The sequence below is a fragment of the Berghia stephanieae genome, chromosome 2 (assembly GCF_034508935.2).
Source record: "Berghia stephanieae isolate SIO BIC M18660-M18661 chromosome 2, UCSD_Bste_1.3, whole genome shotgun sequence".
Taxonomy (NCBI): Eukaryota; Metazoa; Mollusca; class Gastropoda; order Nudibranchia; family Aeolidiidae; genus Berghia; species Berghia stephanieae.
The window spans coordinates 11,576,160-11,590,317 of NC_088361.1; the positions used below are offsets into that span (position 1 = coordinate 11,576,160).

The 14,158-nt window shown below is 32.2% G+C and overlaps 2 protein-coding genes across 5 annotated transcripts in view; one reads left to right on the top strand and one right to left on the bottom strand.

Moving 5' to 3' along the window:
- LOC144964311 (protein FAM227B-like) overlaps positions 1-1,377 on the bottom strand; it is a 19,017-nt gene extending 17,640 nt beyond the window's left edge. Inside the window, exons 1-3 of the mRNA XM_078898412.1 lie at positions 954-1,377; positions 525-633; positions 84-227 (exon numbers count right to left, since the gene is read on the bottom strand). Of these exons, the coding sequence (XP_078754538.1) occupies positions 84-227; positions 525-633; positions 954-1,058 (358 nt within the window). The 5' untranslated portion in view covers positions 1,059-1,377. The remainder of the gene's footprint in view (positions 1-83; positions 228-524; positions 634-953) is intronic.
- Positions 1,378-1,699: 322 nt separating this feature from the next.
- Positions 1,700-14,158, top strand: part of LOC144964320 (outer dynein arm-docking complex subunit 4-like) — a 37,525-nt gene continuing 25,066 nt past the window's right edge. For 3 of the 4 annotated variants that reach the window (XM_078898421.1, XM_078898424.1, XM_078898422.1), the window contains exons 1-5: positions 1,706-1,947; positions 3,059-3,199; positions 5,112-5,265; positions 7,199-7,260; positions 13,319-13,484. In XM_078898421.1, coding sequence (XP_078754547.1) covers positions 1,798-1,947; positions 3,059-3,199; positions 5,112-5,265; positions 7,199-7,260; positions 13,319-13,484 — 673 coding nt within the window. In that variant the 5' untranslated portion in view covers positions 1,706-1,797. Of the gene's footprint in view, positions 1,948-3,058; positions 3,200-5,111; positions 5,266-7,198; positions 7,261-13,318; positions 13,485-14,158 lie in introns of all 4 variants that reach the window. The other variant, XM_078898423.1, reaches the window with a different exon arrangement.

A 14,158-nucleotide genomic window follows, 5' to 3' on the forward strand; every position in this document is an offset into this window, starting at 1 on the left:
AACCTTAAATATTTGAGAAACACTACTCAAGTATGTGGCAATGTTTACGGAGCAAAAAAGTTTGGTGAATATTTAGAACATACTTTTTGTGGGTGAATGAAAGAGTCGTTCTGCTAGTCGAGATGGCCGCTTCGTATCTGTGACAATCTGGTCAGCATAAAAGTTTATTTTGTCTTCCAAAGTAGACAGTCTGTCCTCCATTGCCTCTAGCATTTGAAGTCCTAAAGCTGATGAATTGTTAAAGATATATTCAGCAAAATATTTCTGAACTTTTGAAAACAAAAATGTACTAAGTCTATCACTATCATATAAAATTTCATTAAAATATCCTAACTGTGAAGTGAAAAAAAGTCTATCATAACAAACAAACTCTAAACAAAGTCAGGAGTGCCAAATCATCAATTAAACATTCCGTTTGTCAAATTATTTCTTGTGCCAATTAAATGCTTATTTTCCCTATTAAGATTCCAATGCAGCTATGATGAAATCTGAAAGAAAACTATAATTGCTGGAAAAAAGGATACGGGCTGCTTCATCTAAAATGTCCGCAATGTCACCCTGATTTCCGATAAAAAGGCCCTCAGACTCAATATCTAATGGACCCTCCAGGCTCATAGGTAAAGGCCAATCATCCTGAAAAAATAGAAATAACATTATGACAAAGAGGTCAGTTGAAAATGTTAGGTTAGATGAAACCTTAAAAGAAACTTTATGCTTATTTTCCTTTGACTCCTAACTCTCCTCCTCTAATTGCTTTTACAGTGTGGCTGAAAAAAGGAATATAAAGGGGGAGGGAGGGTTTGCTTTTTTAAACTTATAGTAATAGTCTGCAGTACATTATTGACAATCTCATCTTTTTCTTTCAGCTTATTCTAGCTATAACATTTAAATTGAAATGTTATTAATATTACAAACAGGTATTATTTTTCTATTCTATCATCTGATCAACATACCAAACCTTCTGCCTCTAGAAACTCTTTTAAATTTGTTGGAGGTTTTTTATCACTTGCTTCTGGTTTCACGTCAGCATCAGGTGATCGTGTGTTGAATAAAGCCATGTTGATGAATGCTATAAACTCGGGTCAATGAAGCAAGTGAAAGCTCAAACTCAATCAACTGTTCTGGCTCCGGATAAGAGAGCTTCTAATCGAAATCTACAGACAAGTATCATTCCATTTGCACTCAATTCTGGGTGATTTAAAGGAAACGATGAATGATCGGATATTTCTCATGACTGACCAATATCCAACAAATCAACATTATTTTTCTCTCAAATAAATCGCACAAAAACCCAACTGCTAAACTGTAATATTCACGTTGTTAGGTACGCCAACCGGTGTCCTGTTTTTTGTAATGCTTCATAATAATTTCTAACAATAAATTTACAATGCAAATCCTAAACAGCAATACAGCAGCATAAAAACTTTTAAAGTTTTTCACAAACTTTGTTGTTTTACTTTTATCTATCACTTATTTGAGAAATCTTTGATTCCGAGGAAGTAACCTAATGGTTAAATTTGAATGGAATAATATCTTTCGAGGCATCAAAATTTCAGACAAAGCCACATTAGTTTCGAAAATATAAACTGCAAATTGTTTTCAGTTTTGATGATTGGACATAATCAGTTTTAATTTTAAGATAATAGACTACTTTTCATAAAATATGTTTATCTTTTCGTGTATATTCGAAAATATTGTTAATTTCGAACTCTTCCATTCATCTTCCCCTTGCTTCTATGGTAACAGTTGTGTACATCGGTGTTCCCTCGAAAAAATTGCGGAATTCACACACTAAAAATGCCGAAAGGAAGAGGTCGCAAAGACAGTGACAGCGATGCTGCCACTGAAGAATTGGGCACTGTTGGAACATTTGAAACTTTGCGAGATGAAGGAGAGCATTTCGTTCACGTAAAGCAATGGGAAAAAGCTATCGAAAGTTTCACCAAGGTAAGTACCAGTCGGTAGTCAGTGACAGTGTCAGTGTAGTGTCTATCTCAGTAGTAGATAGTAGCCAGTAACGGTTATTATTACTTAGAGATACTTAGAGATGATTTCCAGCACAGGTTCTCAATGATCCTCTTCGCTGGACTCAGGTGTCATCTTTGTTTCTTCCGGTTGCCGATTACCGTGAAGCTAGAATGTGATGCTAGCCTTGTAATCATAGTCTATCCAGACTATCCAGTCTGCTCTTGAATGTTATTATTGTAAATAAACCGACCGACTTAACTGGTATTACTCTAGACGTCAATCGGTGTTGCATCCAAAGGGAAAAAATGTGGTGCTACCATAATACCTAGATCGTAGTTAATTACTTTGATTGGTCATAAGCTTGACAGGTAGCTCAGGTAGAACGCATGGGGAAAGAGTGGAGATGACAGCTGCTTCTGGCTTCTGAAGTTACACTTACACTATAGATACAATATTATTTTGACAGTTGATCTACCCACTATAAAAAAAAAATTCCACACTCAAAAAACATCTGGAAACCGTCCGGTAGCTGCGTCGCGATACAATGGTCAACCAGATCGTTCATTTCTTTTCAAATAAAATATTTGGTTATTGTAGGCATAGGCCCATGTAGCCTATAGAAGTTTATTATTTAACCACACATTGAAAATAAATAAAGTAAAGTAAATTTTCTCATTAAAGTTTCTCTTCGCTTTTGGCCGACAGTTAATAGAAATAAATCGTTGATATCTATTCTGTTACATGTATATCACATGTTTAGTGCGGCTATGGGGTCTAGTGGTATGACACTCACTTTCGGATTTTAATCCAAGCCCGTATAAATGAGGTAACCGCATCGTATTCTCCTTACAAAGTTCACGTGCGCAACTGTTTTAATTATGTTTTTTTTTTAACTAGTTCAAGTGAAGATGGTGGCATGAGTTACAGAAGTGATTTAGGGCTCTTCTTTTTTTTTTGTGGAAAACAAATGCGTATGGCTGCTGGATGATAGATTTAACTTAGGTATTGGAATCTAATGGTAGTGAAGAGGAGAAAAAAATAATCTAGACCATATGTGGGTTACCGATTATATTTTTTTTTTTCCCCACAGGCCCTGGAAATGAAAAATGGAGATAAAACATGTTTGGTGGTGAGAGCAAAATGCTTCCTTATGTTAGGCGACTCAGAAAAGGCCCTTGCAGATGCTGATGAAGCCTTGGAACAGACCGAGGATGGAAAGACAGATATCAGGGTTTGTCCTTTTTCCATTCAACATTTAAATTCTGGGGATAAAAATGTTTTAAAAGCATTTATGACCCACTGTCTCAAAACGGTATTATGTTGGGATGATTAATGGGCTGGAAATTGAATTTATAACAAAAAATATCTGACTTGAGTTGAGTTGACATGTTTTATTGAGGTAAATGGATATAGTGTTTTGGAGTTCTAAAAAACAGGAATTTCACATTTTTGACCAGTTTTATTTTAAATCTGACTTTAATTCATCTGGCTCATCTCCCCATAATACCATTTTGAGATGATGGGTGACATTTGCCAATTCCAGTCATGCAAACGGCATAACACCTATTATTACCATGAATAAATTGCTGAATATTCAGTGCAAGATGAATATAAGGACATCACAGGGAGTGCGGCAAAATGTCAATATAGGTGTTGTGTCCATATATCCAACAATTTTTAAGAAACGTGAGCTTCTACATAGCACAATATCCTCAATGTGCTCAAAGTGCTTTAAAGGGGGTTTAAAGCTAGCAGTGCGACAAGACATGACACTTGAAATATGCTGTTATAATGGTTTATTATTCTCTTTTCGTATATTTTAAGCCCATTTTATATTAAAACATTGATTTAAAATAATTACTTACAGGTGTTATGGTTCACTCTTCTCCTTTGTTGAAAGAAAAAAAAAGACACAAAAAAGTTATTTTACAAGAAGTAATTGTCTATGCTATTATCTGAGAGGTTATTTTTGTTAGTATGAGACTAAAGTAATTAATCCAGTTACCTTTCAAATCATACGAAAGATTATGTTATAGACCATCTTTTTTTTTATATTTTGTGTCTCGACATGTCAGACAATGAGAAGTGGTTGAATCCTGACCTTTGAGCTTTCTCTCTCTCTCTCTCTCTCTCTCTCTCTCTCTCTCTCTCTCTCTCTCTCTCTCTCTCTCTCTCTCTCTCTCTCTCTTTCTCTCTCTCTCTCTCTCTCTCTCTCTCTCTCTCTCTCTCTCTTCTTGTAAAGAAGAAATTCCCTCATCAACAGAAAACTTAACGTAATGGGGAAAAAGTTTGATGTAAAAAAAACAGGTTCCAATCTCATTGGAAGTGTAAAACCATTCTTCTGGAGGACTGGGTATATACCTTATTTCAGAGTGAAGGGATCTTATTTTCTAGTCTAAATTCATTCTGGTCGTCAATAAAGATCATCCATCTTGCTCTTTTACATCTGATAATCTTAAGAATCTGCCTTTACATCCTGCTTCTAAAATAGTTATGCCACCTTATGATTCAATGTGTAATTTATTCACCATTAGTCCTCCAAAGCACTGGTTACATACACACACTTTCAAGAAGTTTGGAACCAGAAGAATAGAAAGTGTGGTGTTACGACTTTACTATTACTAAATGTGTTGTCCTTTTTTAAATGAGATTTAGACTTCTCAGTTTTGAACCCATTGTTTATCTTTTTCCTCCTTTTTTTTCCTTTGGATAGGATTTTACACGTACGATTTTCCTACTTGACAAAAATATGGATTTTTCTTTCTTGTACGGCTATGTGGGCTTGTGGTGGGACACTCAGATTGGAAGGTCCCGGGTTCAAGTCCCGAGTTGTGCACAGTTGAGTCCTTGGAAAAGGTTCTTTACTCACATTCTCTCAACATACTCAGGTGTAAAATGAATACCTGGCCGTTAATAAGGTTGTCTCTGTCCAGAAAAAACTGTAGTATCAACTAACATGAGTCATGTCTCCTCCTACATGTTGCTGTTGGCTTGGGCCCCCTTGTAAAGTGCTCTAAGCTCATTTTATGAATGATGCTCGATATAAAAGCTAACAGTTTTATTTCCAGGTTGAATCAATCTCTTCATAAATTTTCAATTTGAATATCAACTTTTAATCTCCCTTCTTTTTGTCTTTAATTTAGGCATTGTGCATGAAAGCAGAAGCGTTGTACCAAAAAGGAGATTTTGAAACTGCTTTAGTATTTTATCATCGAGGAAACAAATTACGATCAGAACTTCAAGAATTTCGATTAGGAATCCAAAAATGCCAGGAGGCCATTAACAACAGCATAGGAAGTAAGTAACACTCGAAATATCAATTGATGTTGACATGTAATAATCTTAAGATTGTTTTCTTTATGCATATCTGTGCTGCTTGTGTGTGTGTGTGTGTGTGTGTGTGTGTGTGTGTGTGTGTGTGTGTGTCTGTTGTGTGTTGGTATATTAGATGATGATGATGATGATGATGATGATAATATATAATAATAATATAATAATAATAATAATAATATAATAATAATAATAATAATAATATAATAATAATAATAATAATAATAATAATAATAATAATATAATAATAATAATATAATAATAATAATAATAATAATATAATAATAATAATATATAATAAATAACAATAATAATAATAATAATAATAATAATAATAATAATAATAATAATAATTAATCCTAGAATCTTTAATCAATTAAATGAAAACATATTGGCACATATATCTCACACACATTTATATATATAAAGTTGATTCACTCAATCCCACCCCTCGGAGTTAGGGTGAGTGTGTAGATTGAGCAGAGTGTTTGATTAAGCGGAGAAGTTAAAAATAGCATCTAAGCACCAGCTTTCATGTGCCATTCACGTAGAATCTTCCCCTCTGAGTTTTCTTGGAGCTTGGGACCATCATGTTTAAGACATGGCCTCATTAGAAGGGGGTTTTTTTGTTTTTGTTTTTTGGGTTTTTTTTTGTTATTTGTTGTTTTGTTTTTTTTCTTCTTTTTTTTCTTTTCGTTTTTTTTTTCTTTTCTTTTTCATGTTTTATCAATTTCAATTTTCAATTCAAAGGTTTATTCTTAGGCAATCGCCAATACAAAAATATAATATTTCCAATATATAATATTTCATGTGACAACACAATGTGACATTATTGTTTGTATGAATATTAATCGTCAAGCATTTATTGCTTTCTTTTCTGTGCAAGCTGTTTATAGACCCTTGTCTCAAATCTCGCCAATGTTGGTAGATCATCTATAAAGCATTCTTCTTGGATGAAGAGGAGTAGTTTGTCCACCATGTCAAGTTTTTCAATGTTTGTCAGTGGTGTCGCGTCACAACTCTTTTGTGGCTAAACTGAGTCCAGTAGCTCCTGAGATGTCAGTTCACTGCTGATGGGTATATTGTTGTCCAATTAAAATGGGATCAATGTGTAGTGATTAAGTGGAGGAGGTGTGCGATTAAGCAATCAATTTATATAGAAAAAATTATGTTTTACAGGAATGTGTAGCGTATAAGCAGAGTGTGCAATTAACCGATGTGTGATTAAGCAGAGTGAACTGTATATATATATATATATATATATATATATATATATATATATATATATATATATATATATATATAATATATATATATATAATATATATATATACACCTCTATATATATTACAATATATATATATATATATATACCTATATATATATATATATATATATATATATATATATATATATATATATATATATATATATACAGTTACTCTGCTTAATAACACATCGGTTATATATATATATATATATATATATATATATATATATATATATATATATAAGATGTGTATATATATATAGTATATATATATATATACCTATATATATATATATATATATATATATATATATATATATATATATATATATACAGTATACTCTTAATAACATTTAATATATATATAATATATTATATAATTATATTATATATATATATATATATAATATAATATATTTATATATATATATATATATAGTATATATATATATATATATATATATAATATATTATATAATATATTGTTTATATATATATATATTATATATATATATATATATATATATATATATACATATATATAAATATATTCATTCTACATATAAATAATGATTTTTATAAGTTAAAAGAAAATTTAAAAAACATTTTGATACAAATTTGTAATTACAGGTCCCAGTGATGTGCAACTGGAAGCCAGCGGGGATCTTTCCTACTTTTACAAACAAGAAGAGGTAAAAGACATCAATTTTTATTTCAAAACTTGTCATGCATCAGCTTTTTTATGAGGAATGCTCTTAGTGCCCATATTCGGGTTGCATTTATTACAGTTGCGATTTTTGCAATGGGAATTTAATTGAAATATACTTTGGAATATTTCTTATGATCACATTATTTCTTTCTTCTTTTTTTTTCTTTACGCAATTGCATGAAATCTATGCTGATTTTATAATTTTTCCTTTTGCTTATGTCGGCTTTCCAATTTTCCTGTCTTCAAAATCCTGTTGTATGCAATTCCTTAATTTTCTTTTTTTAAATTTCTATTGGCAATTGTTCATTGCAGATATATTTTTATTTCAAAAACGTAAGAACATTTTTGTTTCATTAAAGAGATAACAATAAATTTTTATTTTATTTGTTTTATTGCAAAAGTCAACTTTTCTTTGAATTCATTATCAAACATTAATGACAAAATATAAAACTTAACTATCCTATAGCATCTATTTATATTTTGATAATGCTCAAAACTTTGAATGTGAGTAAAGTATTTGATCATTGATTATCTTAGAAAGAATAAATTGAATATCAGATTTACCAATGAAGTCACAAACCTTAAATATTTATGACAACAACTTCAACAACCTCTGTTTTAAACAGTTAACTGCCGTACTCTGGAAAGACACGGATTAAAAAATTTGGCCCGAAAACTCATTCTTCATATATTGATTGACTTAAATGGCCCTCAGCTTGAAAAAAAAAGAGCGTCATTTAAACCGACCATAATTTGAAGGACGATTTTCTGGCCAAAATTTTTAATGCGTGTTTTTCCAGAGTAGAGCCGTTCATTGGTTAAACAAGACTCATTAGAATTGCTATCATTTACTTTGTTGTATCTTCTTTCTCACAGGAAGAAAATATTCTCAGGTTAAGATTTGTTTTTCTGAGGTTTAAATTAACATAATTTTGACACTTGCAATTGAAATGTTTGGATTTTGTACTTGCTTTAACTTGGTGATTTGTTTCCAAGTAGTTAATTATTAAGTTCTTTACTCAATTTCAATAATGGTTTTGATATAATTTTGTGTCAAAGAGATACAAAACTGCCAGAAGCTGCGAACTGTAAAAAGTAATGAACAAAAATGAATATAACAGCTTTTAAGACAAGAAGGGGTTCCAGTAGCTCAGGTGGTAGAGCACTCACTTTACAAGCAAAGAGACAGAGATCGATCCCGGGTGCAGTCGAGATTTTTTTTCTGACCCTCCGTACCACCCAGCAGTGATTGGATAGCAGGGTCTGTTAGATCAGGTGGAAAATACTAACGGGTAGCAAGCAATTGCTAATGTCCACTTAACGCTTTAGAAACTGGGATAAACTCCGGCTCCATTGTTATGATGGCTCTGAAGGACTATTTTTTTAAAGATAAGAACAAAACCCTTTCTTCAAACATTAACAAGAACCAGTAAAAACATTTATAAGTGCCAAATACTTTTCGATAGACCAAAATCCTATTCAAAGCTAGCAGGCAATTTTTGTTACCCGTTTCACACTATAAAAACCGGGAAAGACCCCTGCTCCATGGACCCTATGGCTCTGAAGGATCACTTTATTCAATTCATAATCTGAATGGCAAAAAAAGTAAGAAACAAAAATGAATATAACAGCTTTAAAAAAGAGCAAAATACACAACACGGAACGTTTCAGGCTCAAAACCCTTCTTCAGTAAAGACATAAATAGATTAATAAATTCCAGATAGACAGCAGAGATATTTTTAGGTCCTCTCTGTAGAGTCCACAGCTTCTAGCAGCCTAGTCTATCAATCTGAAAGACAGTTTGATTCGTGTTGTAAGACAGACGCCACAGCTGTACTAACACAGCACCTCACGTATTATGTGGCTGGCTCTCCACACAATTCTAATGCTCACGATAGGACATGTTTGAAACACTGTGGTTTTTAAAAGACGTTTTGATTTGAGAGTAACATTGTTTTGTGTTTGTTTTGTGTTTTTTTTTTTTTGTTTTTTTTTTTTTTGGGGGGGGGGGGGGTTGGTGTTGTTTTTATATTGTTGTCTGTTTTTTTGTGGTTTTTTTTTTTTTTTTTTTGTTTTTTGTTTTTTTTGTCTTTCATGTAATTTTCATTCTTCTTTTTCGTTATCATCTTTTTGTTTGCTTAATTTATATGATTCGCACTACAGGAACAGAAAATGAAGGTAATTCACACAAACTACTCTTGAGACTTAGACTGTTTCTTTGTTAATATTTTCTATCAATGCCTTATGTTGTCAGCTGTGCTTCTTTAATAACGACATTTAGATCCTCATGTTTTCTCCATTTATGATAATCCATAATCAATTTTGTTTTTTATGCTGATTTGTTAAATTTTATTTCTAGTTTCTCTCTCTCTCTCTCTCTCTCTCTCTCTCTCTCTCTCTCTCTCTCTCTCTCTCTCTCTCTCTCTCTCTCTCTCTCTCTCTCTCTCTCTCTCTCTCTCTCTCTCCCTGCTCTCTCTTTTTTTCTCCCTCTTACTCTTTTGTATTTTTAATTCACATATTTATTCTAGTTATTAATAAAATCTGAACAAAATGTATGATAAATTTCCAGACATATCCGGAAAATATGTCTTTTTTTTTTTAATCGGTCTTTCTCATCATTTTTTTTTTCTTATTTACAGGTGTTGGCTCTTTATTTTTTTATTTATTTTTTTTAATTTAAATTCTTAATCCTGTTCTTTACGTCTCAAATCTGGAAAATAGATGGGAAACTTAATTAATGGTTGGTCTAATGACTTCATTTTGATGAACTACAAGAAAATACAAGCTGGTACCATAAAAAAAAGAAGAATTGAGCCTTTATAGAGCGCAATATCCACTAAATGTGCACAAAGCACTTTACAAGGGGTCCCTGGCCAACAGCAACACTTAACATGTAGAACGAGACATGATGCCTGTCAGGAGATATTACATTTTTTTCCCGGACAAAGACAACACTGTTAACGGCCAGGTACTCATTTTACACATGAGTACAGTGAAAGAATGTGAGTAAAGAGCCTTTTCCAATGACTCAACTATGCGCCGAGCCAGGCTCGAACTCAGGACCTTCCGATCCGAAAGCGAGTGTCATACCACTTGACCACATAGCCGTACCTAATACAGTCCACTCTTTGATAGTTGTTTCTCACGTAGATCCTAATAATCCAAACCACCCTTCCCTAAGTTATAGATAGAATCACTTAGATTTTTATTTGTTTATGTATATTATTATTATTATTATTATTATTATTATTATTATTACGTCCAACAATCCTTTAGATTTTATTTTTTTAATCCCATGTTATACACATATTATTATTTCCTCTTGGGAAACTAACTCTCCTTGGTCAGCGTTTACGGAAGTGACGGTCCTCTGATTTGTAAATACAACATCATCTTCATTTCCATGTGTTATTTGTTGGGTTTTTTTTTGGGGTTTTGTTGTTGTTGTGGTTTTTTTGTTATTTTTTTTTGGTGGGGGGGGGGGTGGGTTACTTTGTTGTTGTTGTTTTGTTTGTTTTTTTTTTGGGGGGGGGGGGGTTTGGTTTTTTTGCCGGGGGGGGGGGCTGTTATTTTTGTATTTGGGGGTGGGGGTGGGGGACTGGTTGTTTGTTTGTTTTTTGTTTGTTTATTTGTTTAATGGTGAGGGGAATCTGGTGTTTTTGTTTTGTTTTATTTTGTTAGTTTTTTTGTTTTTTCTTTGTTTTGTTTTTTTTTTTTGGAAAGGGGGGAGGGATAATTTTTTTTTTTTTTTTTGGATTTGTCATTTACAGTTTTATTAACAAGTAAAACTAATATATCTCACTAATTTTTGGATTTTCACATTCCAAAAATGTTTCTCTCTTTATTGAATAATTTAACCATAAAGTAATGCCCCCCCCCCCCCCACTTCCCCCACCAAGATGCTATACCTATATTAACTGTACATAGATCATCTGTTTTTATTGATTCTTAATTTGTCATTTTCCATTTTGCATTTGACCCTTTTTAAAGATGAATTTTGTTGTATTATTTTTCCTCCACTCCCTGAAGATTTCGAAAGTATGTTACAATAATGTAGAAGTTAATGATGAACATTACACAATGATTGTTACCTATAGGGAATGAAATTAGCGGAAGAGTAGCGTCCCTTGATTGGACATCACCCATAGTCTGTGACGTCACCGGCGGAAAAGTTATTTAAGAGAGAACGTCATGTTGGTTGTGCGCATGCGTCTCTCGTCCTCGCTTCCGATGAAAGCGGCTTGAGACATTTCAAAATCAAATTGGCGTTCTTTCTGTAAGGTGACGTCCAATTAAGGGATGCTACTCTTCCGCTAATCTCATTCACTATATACTAAATATATACATTGGGGGAAAGTGATTCAGAGGATGTCTTATGGATCTTTATGTAGTGTTGTTCTTATTAGAAACAACTGGATGATTGATACTATACACTTCAAGGCATTCTCCCTTTTATGGTTAAGAAAAAAAATCATAATAACTCTCTGAGTTCATTCATAAATTTACGCTGTAGAGTTGAACAATATGAAAGAGACCATTACATATCTGGTATATCCACTCAGATTCATTCCTAAATTGGCGTCAAAATTATATTGATTATTGAAATGGTACTTTTAAATACTTTAAAACCCACATATGTTGTCACGTAGACAAAACTATGTTATGTAAATAGATTTATATCTTACGCCAGAACGTAATTCCTGATTTAATGGTTATTTTTGTTTCGTCGTAGTCTTGTAGAATTGGATGTTAGTTATGACAATTTTGTTTATTTTCATTGTTTATTTGATGTCAACATAAAGGATTAATTTAAGTAAAGTGTAATCATCAATTGGGCTAAGTCAATCTGTTTGTATTTTCAAGAAGTCCTATACGTAAAAAGCTTAGAAAATTATCTCCACTAAACTACCATTATTACGTTATTTTTATGCATGCCACGTCTGTAAACAATTTTCTATTTTTTTTGGATGAATAAAGTATATATTATTATTATTATTATTATTATTATTATTATTATTATTATTATTATTATTATTATTATTATTATTATTATTATTATTATTATTATTATTATTATTATTAATATTAATATTATTTAAACAAATTTAATGATAAGTAATATGCTATGTATAGGTACTCATGAAAGATGAATCCTCTGTATAGGACTCTCTTCTTCTCATGATGCCTATAACCATCAAGTCTTGGTTAAATTATGTATTTGGCTTGAGATGACATTTATTATGAAATTAATATGATCATCTATTTTTAAGCCCATGTAAAGAGAAATTGTTGAAATTAGATTACCCACCATTTCAATATTGCTCAAACGCTTGATTTCGGCAAGTAGGTTGTTCCATAAACATAACGTATTTTTATTTAAAATAGGGAGGAAGACTGTCACCATTAAATGGAAGAATGTTAAATGTTTGATATCCTTACTCCTAGTTTGTAGTATATTTGACACAATTGGTTTTGATTTATAGGAATCTCTACAATGCTTTATTTCACATTCACATAATCATCCTAATTGTTTCGTGTATTTTTCTGGGGGGGGGGTATCAGTTACCTAATGATAAATATAACAAAAATTAACGTTCTAAACCCCTCTTCTTCTTCCAACTTTATTTTAAATATTCAACTTAATATTTAGAAAAAAGTTGGGGGATGGGGTGTTGTTGTTTTGTTTTGTTATTTATGGGGGTTTTTTGTTGCCTATTTGTTGTTGTTGTTTGTTTTTTAAAAGTAAAGTATTTACATCATAAGATGTTTTGTTTTTTTTTTTAAATTAGAGCGATCTACATTAATTTGTGTTTTGATATAAATGCAAAACTGGTAATATCATGCTATATATTGTAACTGTCATCACAAGAAATCTGCTTGTCATTGTGTGTTAAGATGTTGTTATCGGAAGCCCATAAGGACGCTTCTTCAAACTGAAATGGATAGTGTTCTATTTTATTGTCTCTTCTTTATTCTTTCAGTTGTATTTAAGTATACAAATATCTTCGTAAGAATGACATTTGAACTCATTCTCTCCACAGAAATCAAAACAACAACAGAAAGGTTACACTAAAGTTGGACAACCTCAGAGAAAAGACGAGAAGAAAGAACGACAGCGTCCCAAAGATGGTACAAACTCCAAAACGACCAAGGAGCTTCTGGGCCAGTTATACCAGGACAAAGAGTATTTGGAAAAGTTATTTGACAGTAAGATGGTTTCTCCATGTTGTTCTAAGATTATATGAATGAATGAGTGAATGAATGAATGAAAATGGCTGTGCTGTCTATATGGACACTTGCTGTGAACAATATGTGTGTTATTTCGAGTGTTTTTGTCTGTTCTTATTATCCAGTTAGTAATTTGTTTCCATAAGTCTGTGTAAAGTGCAAGTTATCTTAGTTTTTTGATAGTCATCATGGGTGTTAAGTGTTAAGGTGCTGAGGCAGTTGAATGTTTCCTTGTGTTGTTGAGGTCAGTTCTTCAGTTGTTGTTTCTAAATCTATTTGGTATGTGTTGAGATCTTGATTCAATTATAAAATTGTATAAGATTGTAATTGTTCAGACCAAAGATGATACAAATTCCAAAACGACCAAGGAACTTCTTGGCCAGTTATATTATCAGGACAAAGAGTGTTTGGAAAAGTAATTTGACAGTAAGATGGTTTCTTCGTGTTATTCTAGACAAGTATGCAAGAGAGTTTTTAATTCAAAACAAAATGCAATAGGGAATGAGATTAGCGGAAGAGTAGCGTCCCTTGATTGGACGTCACCCATAGTCTGTGACGTCACCGGCGGAAAAGTTATTAGAGAGAGAACGTCATGTTGGTTGTGCGCATGCGTCTTTCGTCCTCATGCGCACAACCAACATGACGTTCTCTAA